At 39.5% G+C, this 13,750-nt stretch overlaps 1 protein-coding gene across 1 annotated transcript; it reads left to right on the top strand.

Annotated features, from left to right (window-relative positions):
• The first annotated feature begins 2,874 nt into the window (after positions 1-2,874).
• LOC143529606 (glucose-6-phosphate isomerase 1, chloroplastic-like) lies at positions 2,875-9,553 on the top strand. The gene is made up of 14 exons (XM_077025368.1): positions 2,875-3,428; positions 5,010-5,132; positions 5,307-5,405; positions 5,691-5,774; positions 6,167-6,310; positions 6,400-6,465; positions 6,563-6,631; positions 6,738-6,845; positions 7,568-7,620; positions 7,697-7,835; positions 7,916-8,072; positions 9,044-9,122; positions 9,212-9,278; positions 9,360-9,553. The coding sequence occupies exons 1-14, from the start codon at positions 2,919-2,921 to the stop codon at positions 9,492-9,494; spliced, it is 1,833 nt and encodes a 610-aa protein (XP_076881483.1). The 5' UTR covers positions 2,875-2,918; the 3' UTR covers positions 9,495-9,553.
• The last annotated feature ends 4,197 nt before the right edge of the window (positions 9,554-13,750 follow it).

The raw sequence follows: 13,750 nt of genomic DNA, 5'->3' as shown, positions 1-13,750 counted from the left end.
TCTGTTCTAACCTTTCTTGTTTCCCTGTAACATGGGTGGGAAAATACGTCAGCACAAAGCTGGTGAATAACGCTGACTCTAAAATCTCTTTTCAATACCTTTGTGAAACCAACAATAATACCTTTGTGACTACTCATTAGGCACCCAACTACATTGGGATCAAATTACCCTAAGTACCATGTACAATTAATTATATACACAATATCATTTCTCTGAACAGTCCCGTAGACATTCAGAGGCATGTTGATGATATGCATGGCCTCGGGGAAATGCCGAGTCACCATGTATGTTTGGATCCAGACACATGTATACTCTTAATCAGAGTGTCCGTTTCTTATTATTGTACACAAGGTTTTTAAGGATTCGTAAATCCTATGCAAACATTCAGACTCATTATAAGAGGTTTGGGGCGTATTCACCTTGTCTGTTTATAATCAGTTTCTGATACTGATTCCCGTTTTCTGTTCTCTCCTTCTTGTTTTGTTACCTCGGACCTATAGTACGAGAATAACATTTTTGTATAAATAACTAGATCAGCGATCTAGCTTTAGACCTTTAGTCTATTTCGTATAGCTTTTAACCTTGATAAAATCATTTGTTTATTTTAAAACATTTGGACCTTTAGTTCTTTTCTTCATTTACCAATTATATGCTACGTTTCTTCTTCAAGAAGAAACATCTATATTGAATTCCTTCTTCAAGAAGAAACATTCATTTCATAATTATAATCTCTTGTATTATATTTCTTAGTCATAAAGAAATATTATTTTGACTATAACCTTTGCTTAAGAAAAGTTATTTTATTCTTAAATCGTAATCAAGGTTCAGCTATAACTTCAACTATGGTCTAAGCCATATAATAATAACTTAGGCAGAACCCCTTACCTCGCACGGGTATTCGGAGTTAGATATTCCTAAGTTTATACGGACAGCACTTCTACTCTATGCACGTTTATCGAGACGTTCTTTGATTAACTCTTCTTGGCACGCAAATCGAAGCAATGTTTGGTCGCCGGGTCGTGCACGTACTTCGAGACAGAATGTTGGGTTTCTTGAGTGGCACGCACTTCAAGGAAACACCGAGTATTTGGCACGGATTACGATGTGTTATTTGTCGGGTCGGTGACACGCAAAACGGTGTTCGACATGCAAACCGAGGTAGAGAGAGAAAGTTGTTTTAGAGAGAGAGAGTGGAAGGTGTGTATGAGAAATGCCGTGACCCTGCCCTATTTATAGCCCATTTTGGATCGCGATGGGTTCCATTTTCAACACCGTCGCGTATCGCGACGGGTACCTTTCTGCATGCCCGCCACATGTTGACACGTGGCCTGACACGTTAGCCACGTGTCACGTCCTGCTGCCACGTGTCACCAAAGGTGACACATGTATGATGTGTCATCATGGCCCATCGCGATACGCGATGGCCGTCTCCTTGGACTCATCACGTAGCGCGATGGGTTCCTGGATATTATTTTTCACTTTTGATCATTCAACTTTCCTACGTTGTCAAATTTGGATCGAAATTTTGGGGATGTTACACCTAAAAAAACATGGCAACCGACCAATGATACTTGGAGCAACAAATCCGGATGTCGCAAGAAAAAGTTCCAGAACTATCCAAGATGGTTGAACAGTAATGGCACTAAGAGCATTCTCACCGTTGCTACCATCCAAAAGAGGAAGAAATTGATGACAATTTCAATGTGAAAGATTATAAAGCCTATGGTCATCACTAGACTGCACGTAATCATCACAGCGAAAACAAGGTCGACATCCATGAATATGATGATTAGCTTGATCCCGACGAGTTTGTGTAGTGGTTTCGCACCATGGAGCATGTAGTTGATTACAAGCAAACCCTAGATGACATAAATGTTAAGATTATTTCACTAACATTACAGAAGTATGCTTAGTATTCTTCTAGGTGGTAGGCTAATATATGGGTGGTTAAGCCGGAACAACAAGGGAAAGATAAGGTTAGAAATTAGCATAAATTGAAGAACCTCTTTTAAGTGAAATTCAGGAAAGTTTCTCTAAACTTCACTTTGTTAAACAAGGGTCAGGAACAATTGAAGAACTCTCTCTAGGGTTTGAATACCTACTCATGCAATGTGGATTGAATGAAGGCGATTCACAAACCCTAGTTCACTATAAGGTTCTCGAACCAAGGATTACACATTGGTTGAGCTTCACCTGCATTCTTCTCTCACTTAATTCACTTTGTTGGCTCACAAAGTAGAACCAAAACAAAAGTCAAAAGGGATGTTTGAAGCTAACCACTTATACACCTACCCCCGAACCCTTCACTCCTAACCTACCCAAAACACCCAACCAAATCCGAAACAACCAACCCCATTTTTTTCTGAGCCTCGAGATGTTTTTGTTGCCAAGGACTTGGGTCACATTTTGTTACCTTGACTGAGTTTGAGGCTGTTGAAAACCCGTGGAACAATAACTCCAACCAGATCATCAAACTATGTCCTGATGAAAAGAATTAAAACAATTTCATCAAAAATCAAATAATAATTTTTAAGGTATGCTTTATATCAGGTTACTTAGGTATATAATTAGGTAATGAGGTTTTGATATCGGGTAATTGAGTTAGGTAATAAAACAACAAATTCATCCCAAACTCGCGAAAAATTTCAGAATTAATCCCAAAAGTTGTCCCACACCTTAACGGGACATAAGTTGTTGATGCCTTTGTTTGTTAGCAAGCAACAAAACAAACAACAGTCCCTCACTCACTCAAATGACACCATTACTATACATACAATACAACCCTCCAAAAAGTTGCCCTCCTCATAAAATAAAGCCCACCTCATTTCCTTTGGTTTCATTCTCATTCTCTTGTCATGGCACAACAGCCTTTCTTCTCTCTCTAAAGTCTAAACCCACCCTCGATTCCATCGGCTCCAATGGCCTCAATCTCCGGCTTATGTGCAGCAGCAGCAGCATCCAATCTCATCTCAAAACCCCAATTCACTCCACGATTCGACGAACCCACCAAAACCCACTTCCCATCTCCACTCGCCAACAAAACCCACAAGTTCTTAACCCATTCCGTGGCCCGTGATGCCCCATCAACCACCCACACCTTTCCAGGCTTAGAAACCGACCCGAAAGCTTTGTGGGAGAGGTACACTGAGTGGCTGTACCAGCACAAGGAACTGGGGCTGTATCTGGATGTCAGCCGGATCGGCTTTACCGATGAGTTCCTCAACGAAATGGAGCCCAGGTTTGTCAAGGCGTTTAAGGCCATGGAGGACCTTGAAAAGGGGGCCATTTCCAACCCGGATGAAGGGAGGATGGTGGGACATTATTGGCTCAGGAACCCCACGCTGGCGCCTAATTCCTTTCTGAGGCTGCAGATTGAGAATACGCTTGAAGCTATTTCTGCCTTCGCTGATGAAATCGTTGGCGGTAAGGTTAGTTTGTTTGTTTCCTTTAGTTTAGTGGTCTTTGTTTTACATTATGATGATTGGTGTTTGATAGTTAAGATAAAGATTAATGCTTTTTGACCTTAATGATGAAATGCTTCATCCGTGGTTAACGCGCCACGTCACTGCCAACCCACCTGTTAACTCGCGCGTTAAGGTTTATTTAACTAGACATTAAATAAAAGAAAAAAAGTGCCATCGGTTATTTGGTGTAGCCCCGTCATTTCCTTGTTAAAAGCCCCGTTACCTGGCTAACTGGCGCCCCTTAACAACCCAGAGCAGTGTAGCTGGTGTTAAGGCCCAGCCACCTCAGCTTTGCCGCCCCACAAGTAGCCTTAGTTCTATAGATTTACAAGCAAATAATGGTGCTATTTATATTTTGTAATTCATTTATTTTACTTAAGTTGTGCTACTTTGACTTTAGATATCAAACAAAGTATTTTCATTTTTTGTGTCTCATGGATGTATTTCAAAATTAAGCAAAAGTTTAACTATATTAAAAGGTACATGTATGCTCAATGTTACATGACAATGTATTAAACAATGTATAGTAGTTATATGGAAAATAGAAGTTTGACATTTGAAGTCAGAGTATAATACAGGGTTTGGAGAGTAGGAAATAGGATCAGGAATGAAATAGTTCTGATCTGCTATGGAGCTTTCTATTAATAACTGTTATGGTCGAAATATGACTCATGTGAATGGTCAACATCAGTGTTTTTTTCTTTTCTCTCTCTCTCTTTTTTTTTAAATTTCTGAATAAACCAACACTTGAGTTTTAAGGATTATCGTGATCATAGTTCTTTCGGGAAATGGGTCTAATTATTTAAGATTTTTCCTTTCTTTAAAGTTTTCGAAGTACTCATATTAGAATGTTAATTTATTGAATCTTATGTTTATGTAAGGCTTGTAAACGGAACAAACGAACATGAATAGAGCATGTCCGTGCTCGTTCGTTTAACATCAACCGAACAAATGATCAAGCGCGGACAATTAAATGAATGGCGTTTTCTTGATCGTGTTCGTTCGTCTAGAAAATGAACATGTTCATGTTCGTTTGTTAACAGTATATACAAATGGATCATGAATGCAAAGAATGACAAAAGTGAGCTAAATTTACTTGAAAAGTAATGAGAAGAACAATATGTTGGGCCTAAAAAGCTATTAAAACTAGACTAAGACGTAGGGGCCAAAACATTTTAAATGAACATATTAACGAACGTAAACCAACGAGCATAAATGAACGTAAACGAACAACCATGAATTTAAATGATGAACGTTCACGTAAATAAATGAACAAACGAGGCATGTGTTCATGTTTGTTCGTTTAACTAAATGAACAAAATATTTTGTTCACGTTCGTTCTTTTATTAACTGTTCACTAGCTGTTCACTGAAAATTTGGTTCGTTTACACGCCTACGTTTATGTTTTTCAAGCTTGACAAACTAACACCACATGTCTTTAAAGGTTACAGCGTTACACCTTTTAGTGTTATACATGTTCTTTTAGTTTCTCATTTGATTTCCCTTTTCACATTTTCATACAAGTTTTAAACTTGATGATTTCAGATAAAACCGCCTTCTTTTCCAGAAGGCCGTTTCACACAAATTCTCTCAGTTGGAATTGGAGGTTCGGCTCTTGGACCACAGTTTGTTGCAGAGGCGTTAGCACCCGATAATCCTCCTCTTAAGGTAAAGCAGATATGCCAATTTGATGGTCCTGTAAATTTTAGGGCATTTTGTTGGATTGTTATTTATTTTTCACCCTCTGCATTTAGGATAACACAACTCACGCTTGCTAATGTTTTGCACAAATTTCTCTGTTCTTGTTGAAGTTACATATTTTGTATGTTCATTGATTACCAGATACGGTTCATTGACAATACAGACCCTGCGGGAATTGATCATCAAATTGCTCAACTTGGCCCGGAATTAGCTTCTACACTTGTTATAGTGGTTTCAAAGGTTTGTTAAGAGAACAACAATTTTGACTCATTTACATATGAATGGGTAAAGTGGGTAAACTTAAATAGGTAGTTGGGTCAAACGGGTTGAAAGTTGTTCAAAGTCTATTTTTTTAATGTCTAAATCCTCCTAAATCATTTTTTGGTTACTAATTATTAATGTAATAATATTATTGTGTAATATTAGTTATGGGTCAACCTGATTTGTACTGTTTGACCCAGTGACCCTAATTAAAATGGCTAATTTTAACCTGGAACTTATTGTTGATTCTGAAACTTGACTCAGAGTGGAGGCACTCCAGAAACCAGGAACGGTTTGTTGGAAGTACAAAAGGCATTTCGTGAAGCGGGACTCAGCTTTTCAAAACAGGTGTTTTGTCTCAGGTTCTTTTTTCTGCTTTTAATATTATTTTTAGAGGGTAGATCATAGATGGTCAACTAAGGTGATTTTGTGAAAGTTATTAGGCTGTATCGATTTTGGTCAGTTCAGTGAAAGGGTCTAATAGTCTTTTTACTCAAACTTAACAGAAAAGTTAACTTCCATCCATTCACCATTTTTGTAACGTTTGAGTGAACAATAGGGACTCCGGACTACTAGTATAACTTTTAAATAAGCAGGGACTAAACATGCAATATGGGTAAACCACAAGGGCCATTAGTGTAATTAACACTATATATTGTTAACTTGGTTTTAATGATAGCTTTGTGGTTTACAAAAAAAATGCTTTCTTAATATTATTACTTATGTTAATACACATGCAGGGTGTTGCAATTACACAAGAAAATTCATTATTAGACAACACCGCGAGGATCGAGGGGTGGTTAGCTAGATTTCCCATGTTTGATTGGGTTGGTGGAAGAACTTCTGAAATGTCTGCTGTTGGTTTATTGGCTGCTGCACTTCAGGTTTCATAATTATTATTCATTTTTGCCCAAAAAAAAGAGAGAGTTATGCTTAAAGACAAATATTCAGATAGTTTTAATTTGTTATTCAGGGAATTGACATTAAAGAGATGCTTGCTGGTGCATCACTGATGGATGAGGCAAACCGGACTCCAGTGGTACAATAATATAATTATATTAATAATTTGCCCTTGTGTTTTTCGCATGTCGGACAAGAAATATGTTTAATCATGCAAGATAATGTTATGTTTTTAGGTCAAGAACAATCCTGCAGCATTGCTGGCTTTATGCTGGTACTGGGCTTCCGGCGGTGTAGGATCAAAGGTAATTACTGCTACAACAAAAGCAAATCATTTTTCCCAGATTTGCGCTTGACATTTAATTTATTATTTTTCTTCCAAAAAATAATATTTTTTAATTGATTTAATAGGATATGGTGGTACTTCCTTACAAGGACAGCCTTCTGTTATTTAGTAGATATTTACAGCAGTTGGTCATGGAGTCCCTTGGGAAGGAATTTGACTTTGATGGCAATCGGGTATATCTTTTTCTTATATGCTCTATGATTGAGTTTATGCCCCTGGGTTCCTCTATTGTATGTGTGTGTCCGATTATATATCTACAGGGTCTAAATATGTTTGATAGAGAAGCATGCCTAAGGGTGTAAACAAATCGAACCGAACTGAACTGAACCCAGGCTTGTCTAAGCTCAAGCTCATTTATTATTTATTAATTTAATAATTATATCTATAACTATTATTTGTAAATTCTACTTATAGTTTTTATATAGTACCATAATCTACATTATTATTAATTAATTTAAATAGATAGTTATTGCTTTTATGCTGATATAAATTATAATTTATGTGTAGACCGTAATATACATATTAGTTAGGTATTTTTACAATAAGTATATGTATAATATAAAGTATTATTAAAATATACATTTTAGATATATTAAAAATATAATATAAATAATTGCTTTTTTTAGACTCGAGCTCCATAAGTGAAGCTTGTCTTGGGCTCATTTATCAAACAAGTTTAATTTTAGGCTCGTGCTCGACCAAACTCGGCCGGATTCGAGCTTTTAGCAAACTGATCTCGAGTAGCTTGGCTTGTGTACACCCCTAAGAATACCTAAGTGTAACCTCAAAACAATTTTCATACTCATAAGAACTCTAATCAAAATGATACCGACAAAATGGAAATAATAATAGCTAATTTTCAGAAAGTTTGACGTTTATCTTACATTTTAAATAGGTTAATCAAGGGCTTACCGTCTATGGAAACAAAGGGAGCACGGATCAACACGCGTAAGTTTCAAGAACGTGGGTCCCGCCATTAACATAACTGATGTTTGACCAAGTGAAGGTTTTGTTTTTACTGCAGTTACATTCAACAGCTAAGAGAGGGTGTGCCCAATTTCTTTGCTACATTCATTGAAGTTTTACGCGACCGACCCCCAGGTCACGATTGGGAGCTTGAACCCGGGGTCACATGTGGTGACTACTTATTTGGAATGTTACAGGTATCTGGTTTACTTGTTTGAAATAAGAATCCATTTTTTTTGTAGTTTTGAGATTCTTTATAGACTCTACTGGTTTGCAGGGAACAAGGTCGGCTCTATATGCAAATGGGAGGGAATCTGTTACGGTGACGGTTCAAGAAGTTAACCCTCGTTCGGTTGGGGCTCTAATTGCTCTATATGAACGAGCAGTTGGTATTTATGCGTCACTTATTAACGTGAACGCTTACCATCAACCAGGTACATATTCTTTCCTTTTTCTAATTATTTTTGAAGAAAGTTCCACTAATAAGAGTGTTTGTGTGCGTTCTTTGAAAGTGATTATGTGAACTGAATTATCAGAATTAGATAATCAGAGCTGGGGGTGTGCATGGGTTGGTTTCTGGCTCAGATGATTTAAAAACCAAAAATTCGGTTTTTGGGTTTATGAAAACCGTTCGGCTTTTGTTTTTGGTTTTTACATTGGGTTTGGTTTTACATTTAAGCTTGAAAATTTTGGGCCAGAAAAGATGTTCAAAAATAATGAACTTGGGCCTGAAACCTTTATTTTTTTTAATAATGATTAGTTATTTTCACTTAAATTTTGTTTTCATGGTTTTACCATTTGGGCTTGAAAATTTTGGGCTGAAAAGAATGTCTAAAATCAATGAATTTGGGCCTGAAACTTAAAATTTTAATGTTAAATAAGTTGGATGTTAAAATCTTGGGCTGCACCATTTATTAATTTCTTATACATTACTTCAAATTATTATTGTTGTTTTTTTTTTTTGGTTTTTGATTGATAGCAAAACCGAACCGGAGAATTGGTTTAAAAAACATGAAACTTCAGTTTTATATTCAATCCGGTCACGGTTTGGTTAATTTGGTTTCATGCACTTGTAATTAGATCTAAAAGAGCTCGTGAGTTAGAAATTAATAGAAAATCTGAAAGAGGTATTATATTATGATATGTGAATAAAAAGCTTTGACTTATGTTAATAAAAGGAGGGTAGTTAGGTAGTTTTGACTATTGGATATTCAATGAAATTTGCTGGAATTTTCAAACCTACACAGTCTACCAACCTTTTAGGTAACAAATGCTAGTATAAGTTAAAATTAACTTGTGTCAAGTGTGAAAAGAAAACCATGATATGATATTGGTAAATTTAACAAATGCAAGTTTGACCATAAAAGTCAAATGGATCACAAATGCTTTTTATTAATTACATCAGGAGTTGAAGCCGGGAAGAAAGCAGCAGGAGAAGTCTTGGCTCTACAAAAGAGGGTACTTGCTGTTCTCAACGAGGCCAGGTATGTTACTTAAATGTCTAAAATTCTCTAAATAACGACACAAACAACTAGCGGCATTGCTTTTATTATTATTATTATTATTTTGCCAGTTGTAAGGACCCTGTAGAACCGTTATCAATCGAGGAAGTAGCTGATCGATGTCACGCCCCTGAAGATGTATGTATTTTCTTTTCTTTTTTTTTATAACAGAAAATATATATTTATTACTTTGGGCAAAGTTAACGTATTGTTTGGCAGATTGAAATGATCTACAAGATAATTGCACACATGGCTGCTAATGATCGAGCTATCATTGCTGAAGGGGATTGTGGTTCGCCTAGAAGTGTCAAAGTTTTCCTCGGGGAGTGTAATGTGGATGCTCTGTACGATTAAGCGCGCTGTTTTCTTAAATTATAAAGTGATATTGGATTTTTCTTCTATAATTTCAAGACGCGACCTAAAATTTGTCAATGGTTTTGTCTTGGATGCTTGAAACACAATCAATGAATGATTTAAATCGTTATCGGGTAGTATCCCTATCTATTATTATGATTTTCAAATCTCCATTACGTATATAGAGGTAGGGTACCAAAAAGACCCAAATACCCTTAAGTATTACCCGCGGGTAGGAAAGGAATCCCTAGTATGCCACCTGCGGAATATATGGATCATCCGCGTAACATAATAGAGGAAGAACACCATTACATCATACGCGGAAGCATCCAAGCACCCTCAGACGTCATCCGCATGATAGCACATCTATTCGTCAAGTTGACCGGAAGGCAATGTCAACAGGACAACTATAAATAACTAACTATCTTCTAGAAGAATAACCATGATCGTTAAGAATACGTGACCCGTCGACCAATGAATAAAGGACACCTGGCAAGTTTGTTATAACCGTGCACATGGCCAGAGATCAACTCGTCATATCATAGAATGACGCGTGTCCAGGTTGTTATACCCATGCACATGAGACGTATAGTTCAACCTATCACATAAGGACACGCGTCCAGACGGTTATTGGAGATCTTCTAGAATGAGACAGCTGGCCCAATCACAATTCTCACATCCTTCGGCTATAAATACCCTCTTCATCTGCATGAGGTACAAATTCACTCCAAAGTATTTACTCTCAATACTCTAGTACTTTCTCTACGTCAGAACGGTACTTATTCTCACGCCGGAGGGTGGTTGCGGGAAGACCCCCCCTCTTGTCCTTCCCGTAACGAGCTCACGGTGTTTGTTTTGCAGGTTCCAGTCAATGGACTTTGGGAAGTTGTACTCATACCGTGTTGATTGTTATTGTATCCTACCCGGTTGACTCATTAGATCCAAGACCCGTATAGGGAATTGGATCAGTGTTTCTTCATTGGCGCCATCCGTTTTGGTGTTAGAACTGCATAAGTTTTCGTTGGTTTTTTGGTTCGTACGATATGAGTAAGCTTCCTGAGGGGCCGACGGGAACTCCTGTACCTATTTCACGTGTTACCGATACTGAAACACCCGTAGGCTTTGCCTCGAGTGTTTTCGCACGTATCACTGTTCCTGGTAATTCTGCTCCGGGCCATTTGGGACATGCCACGATCCCAGCAGGTCCTTCTCCGACGGACCTAGGGCATGTCACAGCACCAGGAGGTTCCAGATCCGGCAATCACGGGCGGACTACGAAAGAAACTCGTTGGACTCATTCAGAGTTAGGTCTGGAGGACGACTATTGACGAGTCTGAGCAAGGAGGAACTCATCATCATGGATCCAGAGGTAGGGGACCATTGTCTCCGGACGAGTGGTTCCGTATCCAACAAGAAAATGTAGTAGCAAAATATGAGCGACGGGTACGCGAAGAGCGACTCCAGGCTCGAACTCTTAATTATGAAGAGTCTCCTAGGAGATCCCTCTCCCCCCCTCCAGCAGTACGGAGGAGTCAGATCCGCCATAGTATTCAGGCGGAGAGAGAGTTCCCAGAGAAGTTCGAAGACTGCGGGACCGTCCTCGTATGGTCATGCACATACCGTCTTATCTGGACGAGTATGACAGTTACGACTCGTCGTACCGTCCAGGTGGTATCAGTTACTACACCGGCGATAGCCACCTTCACCTACATGAGGGAACTAGCCGCCCACAGGCGGTAGTTCGCCAGGCGGGTTATCACAGTGATGCCGAGGAAGACTTTTCCAAACCATATTGTCCGACTGATTTTGCTGAAAAGTCAAAGTTCATCGCAAAGATTACAACTGCCCCGTTTCCAGTCAATGCTTAAATCCCAACATCCGTAGGGAAGTATGATGGAATGACTGATCCCATTGATCACTTACTGAACTTCGTGGCGGTGGGAGGAGTCAGCGGCCGGACTCTCCCATACTGGTGCCACATGTTCGCAATAACCTTCACTGGGGCGGTAAGGGAGTGGTTCGAGAAGCTGCCGGATGGATAGATAAAAAGCTAGGATGATTTTGTTGCAAAATTTTCACAACACTTTAGCCAGCAGAGAAAACACACCCGCGACCCATTCGAAATATTGGACGTCGTTCGACGGAACAATGAGTCTATCGAAGACTTCATTACCCGTTTTAACAACGAAAGCCTCAATATCGGTGGCGTAAGCGAGGATATGTTGCGGGGAGCATTTCGCAAAAATGTGAAAAGTGATGAATTTATTATGACGCTGACTGGAAAAGATGCTATGCCCACGTCTTGGAATGATATTATGACTGCGACGAAGTTGTTCGCCAGAACTCAAAAGACATTGGCAACCAACAATCAGAAACAGAATTTGAAAGTCGAATTCCAGAATCCACGGCCGAACAGACAGGCAAAAGGAACCATCTGGTCCCGACTCCAGCCGTCCGCGGAAGCGTCTAAGTCATTTGATGCCAGATCTTTGATTGGCAATAAAAACAAAGCGGGACCCTCAAGTCGAGGACCCAACAATTGGACTCCACTTTCAAAGACCCCTGCCGAAATTCTCACTACGGAGAATGTGAATTTTAGGAAACCACAACCACTCACAAGGAGGTCATTCCTTGATGCCAAGAAACACTGAGCGTTTCATGACGCATCGGTCACAACACGAACGAGTGTACAACTTTGAAAAAAGAAATTGAGGCGGCTGTGAAGTCAGGGAAAGTGGGACATTTGATCAAAGGTGCAAAACCAGGGACTGGTAAAGCTCCCGCGAGAGATAATCAAGGCCCGCCCAAAAAGCAAGTCACTTAAACGTTCATATGATCCAAGGCGGACACAAGGTTGGAGGAAAGAGAAGAGAGTCCGATGAGGAAGAGTAGAATAATGAGCCTGTGATTTTTCCACGAATCAAATGGGGTCCTTGTAATAAGAATCCCTTGATTATCACCGCCCTCTTCGGTCATTATCGCTCGCAATACGTTTTCTTCGACACCGGTAGTACGTCGGATATAATGTTTGAGCAATGCTTTGAACAGTTAGATGAGGTCGATAAGGAGAGACTGAAACCCATTCATGCTCCTGTATCGGGATTTGGAGCCGAGGTAATGCACCCACGGGGGGTGATTTCCTTTCCAGTCACTCTAAGTGACGGAATTCATTCAAGAACCAAGGAGGTTGAATTTTAAGTTTTACCAGCAACATCGAAGCATGACATTATCTTGGGGCGAGAAGCGATCAGTGATTTCAATGCCCATCCTTCCATAGCACACGGTGCAGTTGGGGTTCCAACTCGTACCGGTGTGGCTATCATTCATATCAATCGCCATTGCTTCGCGACAGAAAGTTCTAAGCCTAGCAAGGTTCCGAAGCAAACCCGGCGGACTGAACCTGAGAAATGGGTATTGAACAAAAAATTCCCAGAGCAAACTGTAATAACTGGACCCGCTATCTCCGAGATAGTGAGGACATTTTTGAAGCAGTTGCTGACAAAGAATGTCGACATCTTCGCGTGGCAACCAACGGACATGACCTGGGTTCCGTGGAAGATCGCTGAACACAAGTTGCGAGTAAACTCAACGTTTACTCAAGTTGTGCAGAAGAAGCGTAAGATGGGGCCAGAATAAACGAAAGCAATGAACGAACAAGTTCAAGACCTCTTACATGCTGGAATTATCCGCCCAATCCAATATCAAACTTGGGTCGCCAATCCGGTCATTGTCCCTAAAAGCAATGGGACATGGCGAATGTGTATAGATTTCATGGATTTGAATAAAATGTGTCCCAAAGACTATTTCCCATTGCCAGAAATCGACCTCAAAGTTGATGTTGTAGCTCCATTCAAATTCAAGTGCTTCTTAGATGCTTACAAAGGCTATCATCAAATTCGCATGGCGGCGTGTGATGAAGATAAGACAACATTCCGAACAGATCAAGGCACATTCTGTTACAAGATGATGCCATTTGGTTTAAAGAATGCAGGGGCTACATATCAGCAGTTGATGGATGAGGCATTCAAGAAACAAATTGGTCGGAACTTGGAAGTTTACATGGATGATCTTGTAATCAAAAGCATTGAGGAAGATCAGATGCTGAGAGACATCGAAGAAACATTTGAAACTTTGAGAAGCATCAATATGAAGCTGAATCCAACCAAGTGTTCCTTCGGGATGGAGGAGGGAAAATTTCTAGGAGTGATTGTTACATGTGCGGGTTTTAAGGCTAATCCGGATAAAGTCCAGGCAGT

The sequence above is a fragment of the Bidens hawaiensis genome, unplaced genomic scaffold (genome assembly GCF_021521415.1).
Source record: "Bidens hawaiensis isolate Kalapana, Puna unplaced genomic scaffold, B.hawaiensis_p1.1 tig00008602_1, whole genome shotgun sequence".
In the NCBI taxonomy this organism is placed as follows: domain Eukaryota; kingdom Viridiplantae; phylum Streptophyta; class Magnoliopsida; order Asterales; family Asteraceae; genus Bidens; species Bidens hawaiensis.
Note: the sequence above shows the minus strand (reverse complement) of the source record. Positions and strands in the feature narration are given on the sequence as shown.

Coding starts and splice junctions, on each gene's coding strand:
- LOC143529606 (XM_077025368.1), top strand. CDS start 2,919: ATGGCCTCAATCTCCGGCTTATGTGCAGCAGCAGCAGCATCCAATCTC. Junction 5,775..6,166: donor GACTCAGCTTTTCAAAACAG/GTGTTTTGTCTC, acceptor ATACACATGCAG/GGTGTTGCAATTACACAAGA. Junction 8,073..9,043: donor GAACGCTTACCATCAACCAG/GTACATATTCTT, acceptor TAATTACATCAG/GAGTTGAAGCCGGGAAGAAA.